At 44.0% G+C, this 17,473-nt stretch overlaps 1 protein-coding gene across 1 annotated transcript in view; it reads left to right on the forward strand.

Moving 5' to 3' along the window:
* The first annotated feature begins 3,595 nt into the window (after positions 1-3,595).
* Positions 3,596-17,473, forward strand: part of MAP1B (microtubule associated protein 1B) — a 93,242-nt gene continuing 79,364 nt past the window's right edge. The window contains exons 1-2 of the mRNA XM_030845239.3: positions 3,596-3,951; positions 12,641-12,742. Coding sequence (XP_030701099.1) covers positions 3,768-3,951; positions 12,641-12,742 — 286 coding nt within the window. The 5' untranslated portion in view covers positions 3,596-3,767. The remainder of the gene's footprint in view (positions 3,952-12,640; positions 12,743-17,473) is intronic.

The raw sequence follows: 17,473 nt of genomic DNA on the forward strand, positions 1-17,473 counted from the left end.
CTTCCTGCATAAGTGTACCTCAGGCTAACCAAGTGACAGGGTGATATTTCTCCGAACAGAAGTCTCCCAGCTGTCAAATGAAGAAAGAATAATAAAATTAGAATATTATTATATTCCGACCTTTAATGAAATAAAGGATCTAGGTAATGATCATCAGTGGCTGCCAGGGCCTCAGGACAAGGTCAGCCAGTCTTTATGTGCTTCCTGATGGAAGAACACAGTATCACCCAAGAAGTATAATTGCAAAAAATATCAAACCTGAATGTGATCAAGCCTTTAGATTTAACTATCAATATACAGATAATTCAGGAGTTGGACGAACATGTTAAATAACACAACAGAGATGCAATCAGCAAAACTCAGACTGTGAAATTCTGCAGAACAAATGTTCCTACTATTCAACAAGAAGTTTCAAAGGAAAAAAAAAAGGGTAGGAACACATAAAGAGACTTAAAACATATCAATCAATCGAAATATATGGATCTCATTTGGATCTTGATTTAAATAAGCAAACTGTAAAAATCATTTGATTGGGGATAATGGGTACATGGAGGTTTCTTATACTATTCTCTCTCCTTTTATATACGTTTGAAATTTTCCATAGTAAAATGTTTAACAATAGCAGGAACAACTAACCCTTACTGAGTGCTTATTATATATACGGCACTATTTTAAGCACTTTACGTATTTAAACTGTCCCCCTATCTGTGAGGTGGGCACTCATCTCTACCATGCAAATGAGGAAACCAAGGCATAGAGTGGTCAAGCATCTTGCCCAAGGTCACACAGCTAATAAACCATGGTGCTGGGACTTGAAAGCAGGCAGTCTGACTCCAGAACCCAATTTCTAACCTGTACACTACTGCCTCTCATGATGATGGTAGCTTGGACCAGAATGGGGACAGTGGAAAGAAGTAGAAGGATTGAAAAGATACTTAGGAGGTAAAATTGACCAGACTCCATGCTAAATTGTACATGGGGCTGAGAGGAAGGAGTCCAAGATGTCTGTGAGGTTTTTGCTTGATCACAGGATAGGTGGTGATACCGTTCACTGAAATAGGAAAAGTGAGAGAGGATCAGGTTTGGAGGCCAAAGACAATTTGGGTTTGCAGCATGTTGAGCCTGAGGGGCCTTTGGGACACCCAGGGAATGTCAAGTGGCAGCAGGTAACACAGGTACTCTTATATGTTCGTTTTCCCCTTCTTCCTTAGGACTGTATCTTTTTTTCCTGAGATGGGGATGGGAGCAACTACTTTTCTAGTTTGTAGTGTCACTTAATATTCAATTCTTGTTTCAGAGGTGTTGGTAGTTGTGCCCAACTTGATGTCACCTACACATTTTGTAAGGGTGCTTTTACTTCATTATCTGAGAAACTTGGTCAAAACAGGTCTATTCATCCATCATGTCTTGAGGGCTTACTATGTTCCAATCACTGTATTAGGCATTTACATTTATATCATTTACTCTTCTCTTATGTAGTTACTCACGCAGTTGTAAATATACTCTGCCCAGTCTATAGATGAAGAGACTGAAGATAAGAATAAGTCACTTTCCCAAAGTTACAGAGTTTTACAGTGGCAGTCAGCATCTCTGCTCTGTGTTCTTCCATTTTGTCTCTTTCTCAAAGTGTGGGTAATGACTTAGGTGGTTCATGGTCGTGGCATTTAATTGCACGAACTCATACAGTAAAAAGGCTCTTCTGTTGTTTATTTTCATCCAACCTTCTTTTATGACAACGGAGAATGACTCTGGTGCTAGTATGTCTTCAATGCCTCTCTAACACTTGTTATCTCTGTGTTTAACTTAGGGTACACCTCAGGGTCAGAGTCTTCAGCAAATAACAACAGTGTATAGCAGGAATTTTATAATTTACTTATTTTCATTATGTTTATTCTTAAGGATACCTCCTAATTATAGTAATATTAGTGTTTCCATCTGTACAGCAATAAAGAATTTCATTTAAAATAAATTTAAGTAAAAGAAATAGAGCTAATGAAAACTATTACATAAATAGAAGTAATGGTGGTTCAGAGAAATGGAAGACAATCACTAGCTGACGCTAATTCCAAAGCCTGAAATTGGAAAACAGTGCCCTCGCCATTTCTCCTCCCCCCATCATGGGCTTTGGTGCTGGCCTCATCTCTCTAACAGCAATTGAATGCCTTCTCTTGACCAAAATGTGATCTGTTACCATCTCACTTGGAAACTCTTTGTCACTGCTCACTGGTGAGGGCAGCTCACCAGTAAGATTGTCACAGACCTCAAGTGCTGTGGGCCAGATGGTATCTTTAGTCCCCATTGACCAGACTGGCATTTAGGATGGGGCTAGGACCATGTCAGGGTTTCAGGAAGGAGCTAAGAGCAAAGAGTACATTACCAATAAGTCAGGGTGGTTAACAGCTAAGACCATGGGCTATTTTGGAAGTCTTAGTATATCCAGGTGATTTTTTTTTAATATGCATTCTAGTATTAAAACTATATTGACTACTCTAGTTTCCATCCATTCCTCTTTCCTAAGCCTCTTATCCCCCAGTCTTTTATGATAGTACTGTGTTTGCACGTTTTGTTCCTTCTTCACCACCACCACCCCCTTCCTGGGACAGAAGCTATATTCAGTGTTTGTGAGAAATGGTTGTAGATGGGCTGCCTTTAAACAACATTTTTATGAGTTATTCTAAACATAGACAAAGACAATAAAAATTCCCAATGCTACATGTATTTTAAAAGACATCATTGTCACATGAAATAATTTTTCTTGTGTGTTCCCCAAGGAACTGAAAAGTATATTATAGTCACTGTAATCCTGCTGGGTAGAGACAGTATCTTCTCTTTATTCTTTGTTATGCCTGATATCTGTTCAGCATATTATTAAGAAAAATCTGTATCTGGAATAATGCATCTGCATTCTTTTCATTTCCCACGAGCACCACAAAGCCAGTACTTTTTCATCAGTGGCTCCTGCAGAGTAAGGTCCAAAGCCTGAACAATGGTAAGCTTAGGTTTTGCATTTTTGATGTATTCTTTACAGTGAAGGTGGTGAATACTGGTAAATATGTCTTCCTGAATTCACATCAAAGAAGAGACAGGTTCCATCTTCCCGGGCGGGGTACCCTCAGCCCCAGGTCCGCTGTGCTAACACAGCTCCTGAGAACCTGGCTTCAACGCAGACAGGACACAAGGCAGAGACCTGACTTGTGCACCTCGGACAAGGTAAAATATCCCGACTCTGAAAACGGAAACACATCCCATTCTCCTGCACCAGCGGGGTGAGGGTTTGCAGCGGGCGGTGGGTGTGGTGTGGGGTGTAGGTTGGGAGTGTTTTCCCCCCTTAGAGTCCTCCTGCCACTTGACTCGCGGCCCTGCCCTGACCATTGTCCGCACATCTCGTCCCTCCAGCTTCCGGGCCGCGGGCGAGATGATTTGCTGCAGATGACATCAGCTCTGGGCCAACGGCTGGAAGAGCGGAGGCAGCCACCCCGTGAGGATGTGCCGGGTGGTCCTTGCCTCCTCCTCTTCCTCCTCCTCCCCGGTTCCCTGCCTAGTCTCCATATAAGAGGCGCCGCCTCCCCGCCCTCTCTCACTCCCCACTCCTCTCCGCCGCGCGCTCTAGGAGAGGGCGGAGGGGGAGGTGGCGCGCAGCGCCAGGAGGAGGGGAGACGCAGGGGGCGGAGCGGAGACTGCACCTTCGGAGATAATCCTTTCTCCTGCCGCAGAGGAGAGGAGCGGCCGGAGCGCGGCACTTCGCCGAGGCATAGCAAGCCGGCAGGATGGCGACCGTGGTGGTGGAAGCCACCGAGCCTGAGCCGTCCGGCAGCATCGTCAGCCCGGCGGCGACCACCTCGCCCAGCCTGTCGCATCGCTTCCTCGACAGCAAGTTCTACCTGCTGGTGGTCGTCGGCGAGATTGTGACCGAGGAGCACCTGCGACGCGCCATCGGCAACATCGAACTCGGTAAGAGGCCCTGCGCCCCGAGGGGACGCGTTTGGGGAGACGCGCAAACGCGACCCCACCCAGGGCGCGACGGCCACCTTTCTCCTCCGGCACACCCCGCGCCCATGTCTTTCCCCGCTACTTCCCGCACTCGGTCCAGACTCTTTTTTTCTGGGCTCATTTCGGAGAATAATTCAAATTATCAGATTTGAGAAGCAGTGGGAGAGCCTCTCCTAATCTTGACGGATCCGTTACCAGGCTGGGTCGGCAGATCCCAGCTGGCTACCGCCTCTCCCGCTAAATGAGATGCAGGTGTCAAAGGGGCAGAGGCCACAATAAAGCCGCAACCGCAGGAAACCAAAGGTTGGGGGGGGGGCGCTGATGCGGCCACTCCTTTCAGCCCCCCTCTCACCCCCGCAAAATGCTGGGATTGCCCCTCGCCGGCAGACCCCAGGCTGAAGTACCATGTGCCAGGGCTCTCGTGGGAATCATTCCCACCAGCCCCCGAGAAGTGCCTTTGCTGGCTTAAAACCTCCCCATCTTTTCTTTCCTTGGAATGACTAGGCTAGTCCTAGGGCCACGCCCGCTCCCCCCCACCCCCCGGGATGCGGAGATGGAGAACCGCCTGCGCCTCCTTCCCAGGAGGCGCCTGCCTCGCTACCGCCCCTGGGGCCTTGGTTGCAGCTTTTAGCAAGGACAATGGGACCCCCAAGTTGTGGGGTGGGGCTTCTTTTAAAAGTCTCGGCTTCGGGAGTGATGGCTTAGGGAGGGGGACGGCGGGAGGCCCGCGGGTAGGGCCGGCGCCTCGCCCGGTGCGCGCACTACTGGCGCGCCCTGCGGAGGCCGAATAGCGGTTTGCCTGGAACCCTGGGCGGGGCCGTGAGGGTCCGGCAGGCGCAGCCTCGGGCGAGCGGACCGACCCGCCCCGCAGCCCCACCCGGGCTGCCGCAGTGCCCCCGCCCGCCGCACCTGCCCCCCGCACTGCGGCGCCCCCAGTGGGCGCGGCTGGCCGGGAGTGCGCTCCGCCAGGGCTTGGGGGTGCTACCTGCCCCCACCTCTCCCCAGCCCGGCTTTGTTGCGCTCGAAGTCCCTGGGTAGGCAGTCTGTCCTCTGCCTTTCCCTTTACCCCCGGCGTCCCAGACCTCCCCTCGCCCTGACAGAGGTCGCTACTCCCTCCCCAGGCCCAGGCAGCGCTCTATTCTCTCGGGGTGGTGCTGAAGCGGTTCTGCCCGGAGACACCGGCTGGTGGGCGTGGTGCAGTCCGCACTGCGGTCTCTACGGCAGCCCGAGGCGGACAAAGGGCGTTCACGCAGCCCTCGTTCCCCGCGCCCGCCCCCACCCCATAAATTTAAGAAGAGAGAAAAACCTTGTTTTAGATGGAAAAAAAAATAAACGCTAGTAGTCTGCCTCTGCATTTGGAAACGGTCGCCTGTCCCCAGAACAAAAGGCTGCAGGGTGGGGGCTGGAGTTGCAGACCTGGTTCTTTTGTTTAACTTTAAAAGCACTGATGTTCCCTTTCAGATTAAAAAAAAGAAAGAAAGAAAAAAGAAAAAGTGAGCAACAAGCAGTCTTGTTATTTTCTTCGGAAAACAATATTTAAGAATAGGATATGTCAATAGTGAAATGCCTCATTTGAGCATCTCAATAACGCTTCATTTTCAAACTACAGCCCTTTAATCTGATCTGTACTAATTTAGTTTATTTGCACATTTTTTCCTTGGAAGATTTCACACGTACTGATTTTGGGTGTGGCTACTGTATGAATCAATGACTTTGTATTTTTTAAAAAATATTATTTGTCAGCACCTTTGCTGGGAAGCAATAATACATCAGGAAGTGTTTTTCTATCTATAAAAGGTTCATAACCACCCGATGCAGTGCGAGGAGAGGGACCACCATCCCCATTTTGGAGATGGGGGGCCCAGAGAGGCAGGAAGGATAAAGGGACCAGCTCAAGGTGACACCACTCATAAGTGACAGAGGTGCCAGCACTGCAGCATCACTGGTTTTCTGGCCCTGTCATGATGTTAGTGCAGGACAAGCTAACATCAGGGAGATCAAACAGCAATTTTCAGAGCTTGCCTTTATACAAAGGCAATAGTCATCCACTTGTGGGCAGCGCCCCATGCAGGGAGGTGGTTCAGCAGTCACCTTCCATGTAATTATATTCCTGCTTTGTTACTCTGCTGATATCCTTTTAGTGCCCCGTTTCTCAGGGGGTTTATTCAAGCTGCTTCTGTTTGAGGATAAACTAGAGGCATTCAAGTATCGCTGTGAAGTGCTCTCTACTGTGTTTTACACTGCCAGCACGTAGTGATAATATTCAGATTTGTCTTCCTGTCTTCTAAAAAAAAATTTTTTATTGATGTATTATATAGAGAGGAAAAGGCACAAATCATAAATGAGGAGCTTGGTGAATTTTCACAAAATGACATACCTGTATGATCCTGATCAAGAAGCAGACATTACTGGAATCCCAGAAGCCCCCTCAGGTTTCCTTTTCAGTCAGCATGCCTTCCTGATTTTTTTTTTTTTCCTTTTTTGCGGTACACGGACCTCTCACTGTTGTGGCCTCTCCCGTTGCGGAGCACAAGCTCCGGCCGCACAGGCTCAGCACCCATGGCTCACGGGCCCAGCCACTCCATGGCATGTGGGATCTTCCCGGACCGAGGCACGAACCCGTGTCTCCTGCATCAGCAGGTGGACTCTCAACCACTGCGCCACCAGGGAAGCCCGTCTTCCTGATTTTGAATTCCCTGATTCAGTCAGGTTTTTGCAGGTACCTCTGAAATGGCAGTATTGATCCCATTAAGAATCAACCAAGTGAGTGAGCAGAGCCATTTCCTAACGCACAGTAACAGATGCTGCTTTTCCTCTGGAGATCACTCTCTTGGGTCCTGGGGTCTCGGATGCAGATCAAGCTGCAGGGCCTTCCAGTGCTAAGTGAAAATACTGCTCCCGTAGCTTTTCTGACAGTCTAAGATGACTTAGCAACAGGGCAGGCTGGCTGTTTCCCTGTGCCGGATATTCGCTGCCGCCTCAGCTTTCAGGTCCCAGCTGGACCTCCTCCAGAGGTCACTCTGATACCACGGCTGTAGTTGCTGGTGCCCATGGACCCCGTTGTGTGAAGCAAGATGGAGATGCTCCAGGGGGTTCGGCTCTGATTGTGTGCTGCAGGCTGGGAAAGCCGTTCATCATCTGTTCCTCTTGCTTCCCATTTCCCCTCTTGCCTTAACAAAGGCTTTGTGGGTTTGGAGACCCTGCTGACTTGGATTTTTGCCATTTGATGACTTGGGCCTCTTTGGGAAGTCCAGCAAATAGGTCTATAGGAAGATGGTGGTAATGCAGTAAATCAACAGGCCTGAAACACCCCAGCATGGATGCTTAGTAAATTCTTCATGAAACCAGGTGTTACTGAACCAAACTCAGGTCTGCTCACCCTCTCACAGTAAAGCCAATCTACTGACACCAGGTTGTGGTGGAGGAAAGTGCAGCTTTATTGTAAGGTGCCAATACAAGGAGAATGGGTAGTTTGTGCTCAAAACCCTGAACTCCCCGAAGGGTTTCAGCGAAGCATTTTTAAAGGCAAGGTGAGGGAGGGCGTCCCGGGGTTTGTGATTAGCTCGTGCACGTGCACGATTCTGTGGTTGATTGATGACGAGGTAACAAGGCGGTAATGGGCACTATGTGCTCATGGTCATCAAGTAGTTAATTCCTTCCATTTGGTGGTGGTGTTAGCATCTGAAAAACAAGTCAGGAAGTAACGCATCAGAAACTAATATCTAGGTACTTCAGAGAGGAGCTAAAGCAGAGGATATAGGGGAGGGGTCTGTCCCAGGAAGGCCCCATAGGGTCCTGCTTGGTTACACAAGGAAGAGAGACCATCATTCATTTCTTCAGCTGTATTCAAAATGCATAATGGAGGGTCTGGTCATTTCTTCTCAAATTTGAAACAATAGACTTTCCTCAGACTGGTCTAGCTTTAGTTAGTTAGTTATGCAGGACTCAATGCCAAACCATTGTTGCTCCAACTGCTCTTTGGCACCTCTGTTGCCCCCTTCCTAATTAGTCCCCAAGAAGGACTTAACAGTCATCCCTATTTTTAGCAGAGCCTCCACTCCTCCTGCTTATTTTAGGACATGGACTACATATATCCATGCCTTGCAAAACTAATTCTATAGCCTTGTGAAAAGTTTTCTTTGCTTTATTTTTTTAAAAGAAACTAAAACATATAAAGAATACTAAGTGTCCGTTTAATGTTTTCAATTACTGTTAAAGAGTTTAACTTTCCTCTAGTTAACATTGGGAATCAGCGGGATTTGTTCATAATAAGATAGATGTGTGTAACATCTAATGTCCTGGATTTTTAGATGTAAGTTTCGCTAACTACAGTGTTTCTGATGTCATTTATTGAATGTTTTTAGTCTAAGATGGTTAAGAGAATTAACCCAGGAAAGATTTGGGGTTTCATTTCCATTTTGTTTCAACAGGAAAACAACAACAACATGGTGGGAATTAAAAGAAATGTTGGGGACTGTTAAATTGATTATATTCATCTTCATACGTTTCAAAGTCAAAAGGCAGATGCCTTCTGCTTGCACTGCTTAATTGGTATTACCTACTAAGGGTTCTTTGATCCATGCTGAAATATAAGCCAGACGCTAAACTAAGGTCATTAAATTGATGAGTCATTATTAACCTTCTCTAAAGGATTACTTTTTAAATAAGTTCTCACTTTTAGGCCAATAAATAAATTATTATAAATCACTTCTTTTGCTTGCTTCTAATGTGAAGTGCTAGCCAAGACCTAACTTATTTATCATCAATGCTTTGAAACAAAGAACTCTGTAAGATACTGTCTGCATTACACATAACATATAAATTATGAACGTCAAATTGTTGGCTTAAAACAAAAGGAAAAAAGCAAATTGAAGGTTAGGTCAAGGGAAAAAATAGGAAAACTTTTCTCTAGGAAAGAAAACCTTATGGAATTTAGCATTTCCTTTGTTTTAATTGTTTCTTTATGATTCAAATCTGACTTCAGATCACGTTTTAGCATAGTTTTGAAAATAGAATCTTATGGTTATAGTTTAGTAATAATTTAGGAACTTGGGCAAAAAATATTCAAAGTCTGTTTCTGAGAGGGAGCAACTAAAGCTCATGGAAGAAAACCAACTTGCTCAAATAGCAGTCAGATAGAATCCGTGTACCATTTCAGCACACAATGCATGGTCATTTCTTTCTGCTTTCTTCAATCTATTGTTTATTTCAGGATATAGATTTTCGCCTTTAAATGAGAGGCGTTTTTAAAAAATTGTTGGTTTTAGTAAATAATCCTGCAAAATGTTTGCATGATCAGTAAACCTGGCAAGATCTAACCTATGTAATATAAGGCGACCTGGTTCTTCCTTATTGTTCACCCTGACTTGCCCTGTGATACCCACCCCCCAACAATACACACACACACACACACACACACACACACACACACACACACACACACACACACACACACACACACACACACACACACACCCTTTTCTTTTCTCCTTTTTTCATCTGTCAACTTTATGTGCACTTTAGCCTCCCCTTCGTGCACTGCCACCCCTGGAATCAGAGAACTGAGATGGAAATCCATGATCCTCTGTTCCCGCCTGGTCATCAGGCTATACATAGACAGTGATGGTACTTGCTTCCAGGGCTGGAAGACAGTGCCAGGTTAGGTAGGGGTGTTCTCAGGATGCCTAGCCATAGGCCAGCTGCCCACGGGTGACAGATGTTCTCTGGGCCCAGTTTAAAAAGTGGAGGTTGATCTCCTCCAACTGGTGGGGTTGTTTTGTCCCCACCTGGGTAAGCCTGTAAGGGCACAGTCATGATAGAGTTTGCTGGAGAAGCAGAGGCCCAGGGAAGAGCTTGACCTGGCGTGGACTGGGGGATAGTCAGAAAAAGGGCCAGGAAATTCCATGGCTTTTCTACTGCCCACTGGAAACCAGGATGACCTGCTTCTGAAAGCCTCTTCAGACCTTCTTTACCCCACTATCCCCTCCAGCCATGAACTCAGGGAGGGGACTATGTGAGAAGAGCCAAAGAAGACATTTTTTGGTCCTGTGAGCTTTAGAGAGGCCACTGCTGGCTTCCTCTTAGGCACAAAGGAGCGATATATAAACTAAGTGCAATATGAATCTTCATTGAGAAGTAGTATTTCCCTTTACTAACATTATCCAGTAGAAGGTACAAGGTAATTACACAGTCTTTTCTTTCTAAAATTGGTATAGAAAGTGGCTTGGTTCCAAAATTTTCCTTTCCAACTAAAATTACTAGTAAATCCATTGTAACCTTTATTTTATAAGTGGTAGTAGTGATGATGCATCGTTAAGATATAATTTGGCTGGAAATTGCTCCCTTGAAAAGAGAATCCTGAATTTTTAATTTCACTGGGAGTATAAGTTACATTATCAGCTGTTTGCTAATGTAACTTAAAAATTACTAAATGGTTTTTCTACTGTTTCATACTTTTTCCATTGCTAAATTACGAATCATACAACCAGGAGTTTATGAAATAAAAAGCAAATGTTTAACTGCATGTGTCATGACATTGAAGTTAATTGAAGCCAAGGGAAAAATGGCAAACAACAATCTAAGAACAAGTCTATGTATAACTCTAGATGAAGCCATTCAAATAATGTAGCAATTTAGACGTTCTTAGAACAAAGGCAGAAAAATTATGCAAATTTAATTTTAATACATATGTTCATTATTAACTTTATTGACCCTACTTGACAAGCCTGAAGGCAAAGTGGAGCTCAGACCTGGAGCACAGATAATCCAGTCACCAATTTCTAATTAAGCAGCTCAGACAGGAGCTCGATGATTTTCCATGCTAGCTGAATACATAGTATATATACGTGGAAGTAAAATATTCTGATGAATTCAGGCCTCTCGACCTGTCAAGCTTTCTGTGAAACAAACAAAAACCCATTTATCATTTCTGCACGGAAAAGATCTGCAAAATCACAACATGCCTTTCTTGTTAAAATTTAAATACTCCATTAGCACAAATGCAAACTGAGGCTGTTAATGTTTCCAGGGAGACCCATAAAATTCTCCCTTGTAATTTAGCCTCTCTTTAGGAATGTTAACTCTTGCACACCTGAATTCTTCCCAAAGATTGTATGAGAAATTTCTGCCTCTATGTAGTAGATATACATCTATTTGAAAATATTTCTCATATTCGTAAAGGTGTTTGGTGTGTCATCTGAAGATATTTTAGATGTGCAGTCAGCTCAGTTTCCAGAATCTTCGTTGTGTGTGTGTGTGTGTGTGTGTGTGTGTGTGTGTACTACCTTCATTCTTTGCAAGACAGGAAAACTGAACAAGATTTAAATGGGGGTAAATGCACGTATGCCTTAAGGATTTGAGAGGTGTGTTTAAATAACACACTGCCATTTATACTTCCAAGTCTGTATGCATGACTAATGACCAGCAAAAATGATTAAATGACCAAGTGTTTATTTAGAGATAGTTCACCTGTGTGGTACCCCTAGACGTTCAAGTCCCTGCCTTTAGTAGATAGGCAATAATGATAGTTGTTCCAGAGGTTTGTTTCCGGCAATTGAGGATGCTCCATGCAGGGGTACAATCTAGGATACTACCTACGTAATGGCTCTACCATGAGCCGTCTATTTGGGAAGATATAAAAATACATGAAAAACAAACACACGCTCCCAGTTCTGTGGTTCCCCAATTTTGCCTGGCCTGCTTCCCAGGACTCCCACCTCTGCTGTACCCTTTAGCCATCTCTCTTGGAAGGTCAGGAGAGAGGAAGGAGGAAGAGATGAGGGAGGTAGGGTGTCAGCACTCCTTACCCTCGTATTCCCCTCACCCCAGCTTCCAGTCTTGTGAACAGAAGCCTGAACTTTTGTGGGAATAGACAGTTCATGGCCCTCAACTCTGTAGAAGTTTTATACAGTATAAAAAGTTGCCACATTTCTTTGCCTCTGGATAAGAAAATTCAGGACAACTAACAATTGTGAATGAAAGAGCTGTCTGCCAAGCTAGTCAGGTACATGCCTGGGAGGACAGAGAGGCCACGTCTTTTAAGATTGAGATCCAGCTTTCTTAGCAAAGATCACACAAATTTTGATTGATATCTAGGGGTTGAGAAATCAAGGTCAAAAATGGGAGGGGTAAAGAAAAGTTACCAGATACACAAAATGCATATGCACACTGCAAAAACCTTTAAAAACAGAGCCCTGGACTTCAGTGCCAGCCTCCATATCTCTGCTTCCCCACCCTCATTCTACATTTTCTAGCCACATACAAGCGGACCATGGGAAAGCTAGCAATTGTCTGGTAGCCCCCTAACTGCTACAGGCTCACCATCTTCCTGTCCTTTCTACTCCCACCCTGGAGTAAAGCCTGTCATTTTCCTAATAACTGTTTTCCTTTACTCTTCCAGAAGAGCTGCATTTACATTTTATGAGGGGCAGGAGTTCAGTCCACACTGCTAGTTATCCTTCCCCTGTGGCCTGGTGGAGAGACTTCCCCGGCCCTCCCGTTTTGTGGGCATCCACTGCTGGTCACCACGCTCTTCAGGAAAGGAGTTTCCACATCCTTCCTTAAAGCTTGAGAAGTGCTACCGTGATGTTTTCCAAACCACTTCGAAATGAGTAACTGGAGATCTGTCATCTGTCTTCCTTTCCTTCCTTAGGAATCCGATCATGGGACACAAACCTGATCGAATGCAACCTGGATCAAGAACTGAAACTTTTTGTATCCCGACACTCTGCAAGATTCTCTCCTGAAGTTCCAGGTGAGGCTTAGTTAAGTATTAGTCAAGGTAGAATTTGAAAGGACGAGAAACAGGCCATTGGCTGGAAAGCTTTGCCTGGGGCATGGAAAAGATTTCCTCTTATTGCTAAAGGATTCTTTGTGTTTGTTATTATCAACTAGGTTAGCAAGAAGCCATATTTTAGGAAGGTCAGCTAACTTAAGTTGTCACTGTGTGGGTTTCCATTTTGTGGAGTCTTAAAAGTTTTTAAGTTCTAGGGTAAATTTAAAAAATTTTTTTCATATTTATCTCACTGTACTCTGAGCTTAAGGGTTTATAAACTATTTAAATGTTAATTTTACTCACATGAAGTTATGAATACAAATTGGATGCTCCCAGAATTTCATAACTGCCCTTCCCTCTCAAGAAAATGAAATATTTGCTTTACTGCATTTTCTATCTGAATGAAATACACATTATCATTTTTGTCATTGCATTATCACCTACTTTTCTTAGTGTGGGTAAAAGAGTCTGAAATTCCAAACTACTGTTAAAATAGCCTTTCTTTCAGAGATGAAAAGAATACTACAGAATAATTAAAGGTAAGGACACAAACATTTGTCATTTATGAAGATGCTGCCGCTAACTAGCCGCTTCACTGGGGATGTAGTCTACCTGTGCCTCTAGGCCTGGGGATGTAGGCAGACTCACCCACCTTGTCTTCCTCATGTGAGCTGTGACCCATACTTCTCCCACTTAGTCACATTTGAGGATTATGAACAGAGTTACTTGCCCATAAAGACTCTAAACCTGGGGTGTGTTTTTCAATAGCTCTGCCATTGATCTATCACATACTGTTTTGCATTTTATTTCTTAAATACCACCTAAATTTTATATAAAAGAGAGAACACCCTTTTCTGTTTACATGATTTTCTTGTATGATTGCAAATTTTGTTGGCGTTGATAAAAAACCAGCAAGGAGGTTCAGCCTTTTTTTTTTAATATATATATATATATATATATTTTTTTTTTTTGCGGTATGCGGGCCTCTCACTGTTGTGGCCTCTCTCGTTGCGGAGCACAGGCTCCGGACGTGCAGGCTCAGCGGCCATGGCTCACAGGCCCGGCCGCTCCGCGGCCTGTGGGATCTTCCCGGACCGGGGCACGAACCCGTGTCCCCTACATCGCAGGCGGACTCTCAACCACTGCGCCACCAGGGAAGCCCGGTTCAGCCTTTTTGACTGATTACATCATTGTACATACTTGTACATAGCCTTGTACATACTGAGATTGGAAATCACTTACAGACTGTCAGTGCCTTCATGCATCACACTCAGCAGTATGCCCATGAGACTGGGATAGTTCTTCTCTTTGAGTTTGCTATTAGAATAAAATCCCTTACTTTTCAGTTATCAAATGAATTGTAGCTTTCAAGCATGAAGTTGAGTAAATGTGTTCAGAAAAACTTAGCAAGAACTGGTTCATTAAAAGTTAAACTTGCTGTAAAGCCATGTGAAAATCAGCTCTGTAGCTTTGCGTCGAGCAAAAAGAATGATCCAGAGACTATCAGACAGTGCATGATTTGCTGAAGTAAAGGTACAGTATATGGTTGTTTCTCTCGTTGTTATGTTGCATTTTTATGTCTTGCACATTTCTGTGACTTTTGAATTCATCTCACGAAAAGAAAAATAAGGGAAGTACCCTTTTCGAACAAGTATGTTTCAAAATGTAAAATTCAAGCTTTTATCCTTTCTCTGTAGGTTGTTCTGGCTTTCTTGCTATGACTTTTTTTTTTTTTTTTTTGGTAAATGAATCCTGTGATTTGCATTGTGTTCCTTCATCCTTGTATTTGACTTTATAGAATGACAGTATATTGTGAAATGAAAGGCTGCAAGAATTGCTAAAGAATTAACCATTTTTGAACCAGGGACCTAGTATGACTCTTGTGGACTAAGGAAGGTCAGGTCCCCCCACAAACCACTACCATGGGCTCATGTAGCCCATTCTCCCTTCTTTTCCTGCTGTCACCCACAGTAAGGGTTGGTTACCGACCTAGTTGTAGCAGTGCTGTGCTAGGCTCTGTGTCTAGAGATTGGCGCCTGGACACACAGCACCCTCCCATTCTTGCCAGGTCCAGGAAGAGGTTATGAGCTTCCTTCCCCAGCCTAAGAGTGCAGCTGTGCAGGGCTGGGCCTGCGCTCTGAGAACCGAGCAACCAGAATGCAGGCATGGGGGTGAGGCCCTGTGTGGGAAGCATTCAGAGCGGGGTGAAGGTTTCTAACCAAGACTACAGCAGAGGTTAAAAGCACACGTCAGATTCAGTTCAGGTAAGTAAGGGTGTTTTAGAGAGAAGAGCTGTTACGTTAGAGGATGAGGATGCCAGATTGGGGTAAGCGGAGATCGTAGGGTGATCGCTGGATTGGACCCAAAGAAGTCTTTAGCTTTTCCTGGACGAACTGAAGGGTTTTATGGGAAAATTTGAGATCTGTTTTTTAAGTGGCTCCAAATCTAGTGTGTCTTCCCCACTCCCTGATAGTCTGTAGAAGCGAATGCCTGCACCTCAGGCCCCTAAAATGGAGTCAGTTGAACCTCTGCATTTAGAGTTTCAAGAGTCTGAGTTAACTTAGAGGCAAGGAAAGAGATGAAGGTTGAATCCGCTAAAAAAATAAAGCTGTCCCTTCAGCCAATTAAAAAATACCTAAATAGCCCCTACAGTGTGCCAGGCCGTGTGGGGTGGGGAAGGTCAACACAGTGATGAACAAAAAAACCACAGTCACTGCTTTGCTTACTCTTGTCTTCTTGTGAGAAGAGTAGGCATTTAACAGTCATATACAGACTAGCATCAACTCTAGCACCCTGCATCAAATCCAGACAGTTTTTTTGTTTTGCTTAGGCTGGCAGAGTTTTAATAAAATATTCATTGCCCTCCCTGATGACACAAGTATAGGGGCACTCAGAATCTGTAGGAATTTGGTCCAGGACTCCTGTGGGTACCAAATCCGATGAATTCTCAAGTCCCTTATATGAAATGGCATGATGTTTACGTATAACCTACGCACATCCTCTCATATACTTTAAATCATCTCTAGATTACTTATAATACAATGTACAATACCTAAAAGCCATGTAGATAGTTGCCAGCCTGTGGCAAATTCAAGTTTTGCTTCTTGGAACTTTCTGGAATTAAAAGTATTTTCAACCCTTGGTTGGTTGAACCTGCAGATGTGGGACCCGCAGATATGGAGGGCCAACTGTAGGTGAGGAGCTAGGGTTGCCCATATATCTGTTTTGCATTCATGCCACTATACCCCTGTTGCTATTTTTAAGAATTGGAGAGTCCTTATAAAAGACTGGTGATAGCCTCAAACGCAGCTAATAGCTCATGCGAACAGCACAACCAGATTTGTCAGATTTGTTCCCTTGTACTAGTTTACGTCTTGTACTAGTTTTTAAACATGGTTTTGAGATTCAGTTGGCCTATTTCTTCAGGATTGCAGGTCTGATTGAATGGCTTAGTCATCTTGAACAAATATCCTTTGAGCAGGAAGCTGGAATATGTTGCTTTCTCTGCAGAGGTGGAGGTCATCTACTATGAATAATGAGGTGATGGGTCCCCCAGTTCCCCAGAATGTGAGCTCTGGGATCACCAAGTGCCGTCCAAGTCTGGCATGCTCGAATTCTTGGAATAGTCAGTCATCTAGGGTCATCTTACTCGCTCAAACCTGTTGCAGCATTGACTTCCTCAATATCCTTCAACAGATGTCTCTGTTCCCAGGGCAGATCTCTGCTGATTAGCCCTGGTGTAACACCACTCCTGGCCACATCTAAGCAGGGTTCAAGTGAGACCAGTTATCTTGAGAGAAAAGGTTATGTATTCTTTCATGAACACCCCCCAGTCTTTTCACTCAAGTCAAAGTTCAACAGTTGAGTCTTTTGAAAATAGAGGAATAGTCATATATTTCCTTTTATGTACAAATTCAAATACTATTGTAAATTTTTGTTTATATATTACAGTATGTTTTTTGTACCTTAATTGTGTTGGATGAGAATCATTTTGATAAATCTTACCATGAGAGTAGAGCTAGGTTTACCATGCTGAATGGAATTTATTTCACTCTCCATTCCTGTTTGCTTCTCTCCCTAACTTAACTTGAGATGTGTCTGCCCCTAACAATAGAGAGGACTATGTCCTAGGGTTCTAGAAAGTGTCCCATGATTGCCTGTGTTAGACAAACATCATTTCAAAACAACAAACAAATACAGAGCATTCCTAGGACAAGGGACACCAGAATGAAAATGAATTTCAGTCCTTTTTCCATCATTTTGCTACTTCTGCCTAGAAAAATAATTCAACATTTTTGTTAACCCAAATCCTCACCAGCAACAGAGCACGATGCAGATCCTGGATCCTAGCTCTAAAAGTTATTTGCTGTGGGATCTCTTGACAAGTTACCTAAGCATTCTAAGCCTCAGTTTTGTTGTTTGTAACACAGAGATGATCACTTCTACCTCGTAGAGTTTTCATGAGGATCAAGTGAATTAATTTGTATAAAGATCTTGAAACAGTGCTTATCACATGGGAAAACAATAAACATAAGCTAGTATTAAAGTTGTGGCCCTTGTTGAAAATCTATCAGATTTGTATATTTGGTGATTATTATTATCTAGGGGAAAGAGTGGCTTTAGATATTGGCTGGCTTCCTTTTTGTCATTAAAAAATTTGTATGAAAGGTGTTTCTCGGAGAAGCAGTTGCCATCGACATTATCAGAAGG

The sequence above is a fragment of the Globicephala melas genome, chromosome 3, assembly GCF_963455315.2.
Source record: "Globicephala melas chromosome 3, mGloMel1.2, whole genome shotgun sequence".
Taxonomy (NCBI): Eukaryota; Metazoa; Chordata; class Mammalia; order Artiodactyla; family Delphinidae; genus Globicephala; species Globicephala melas.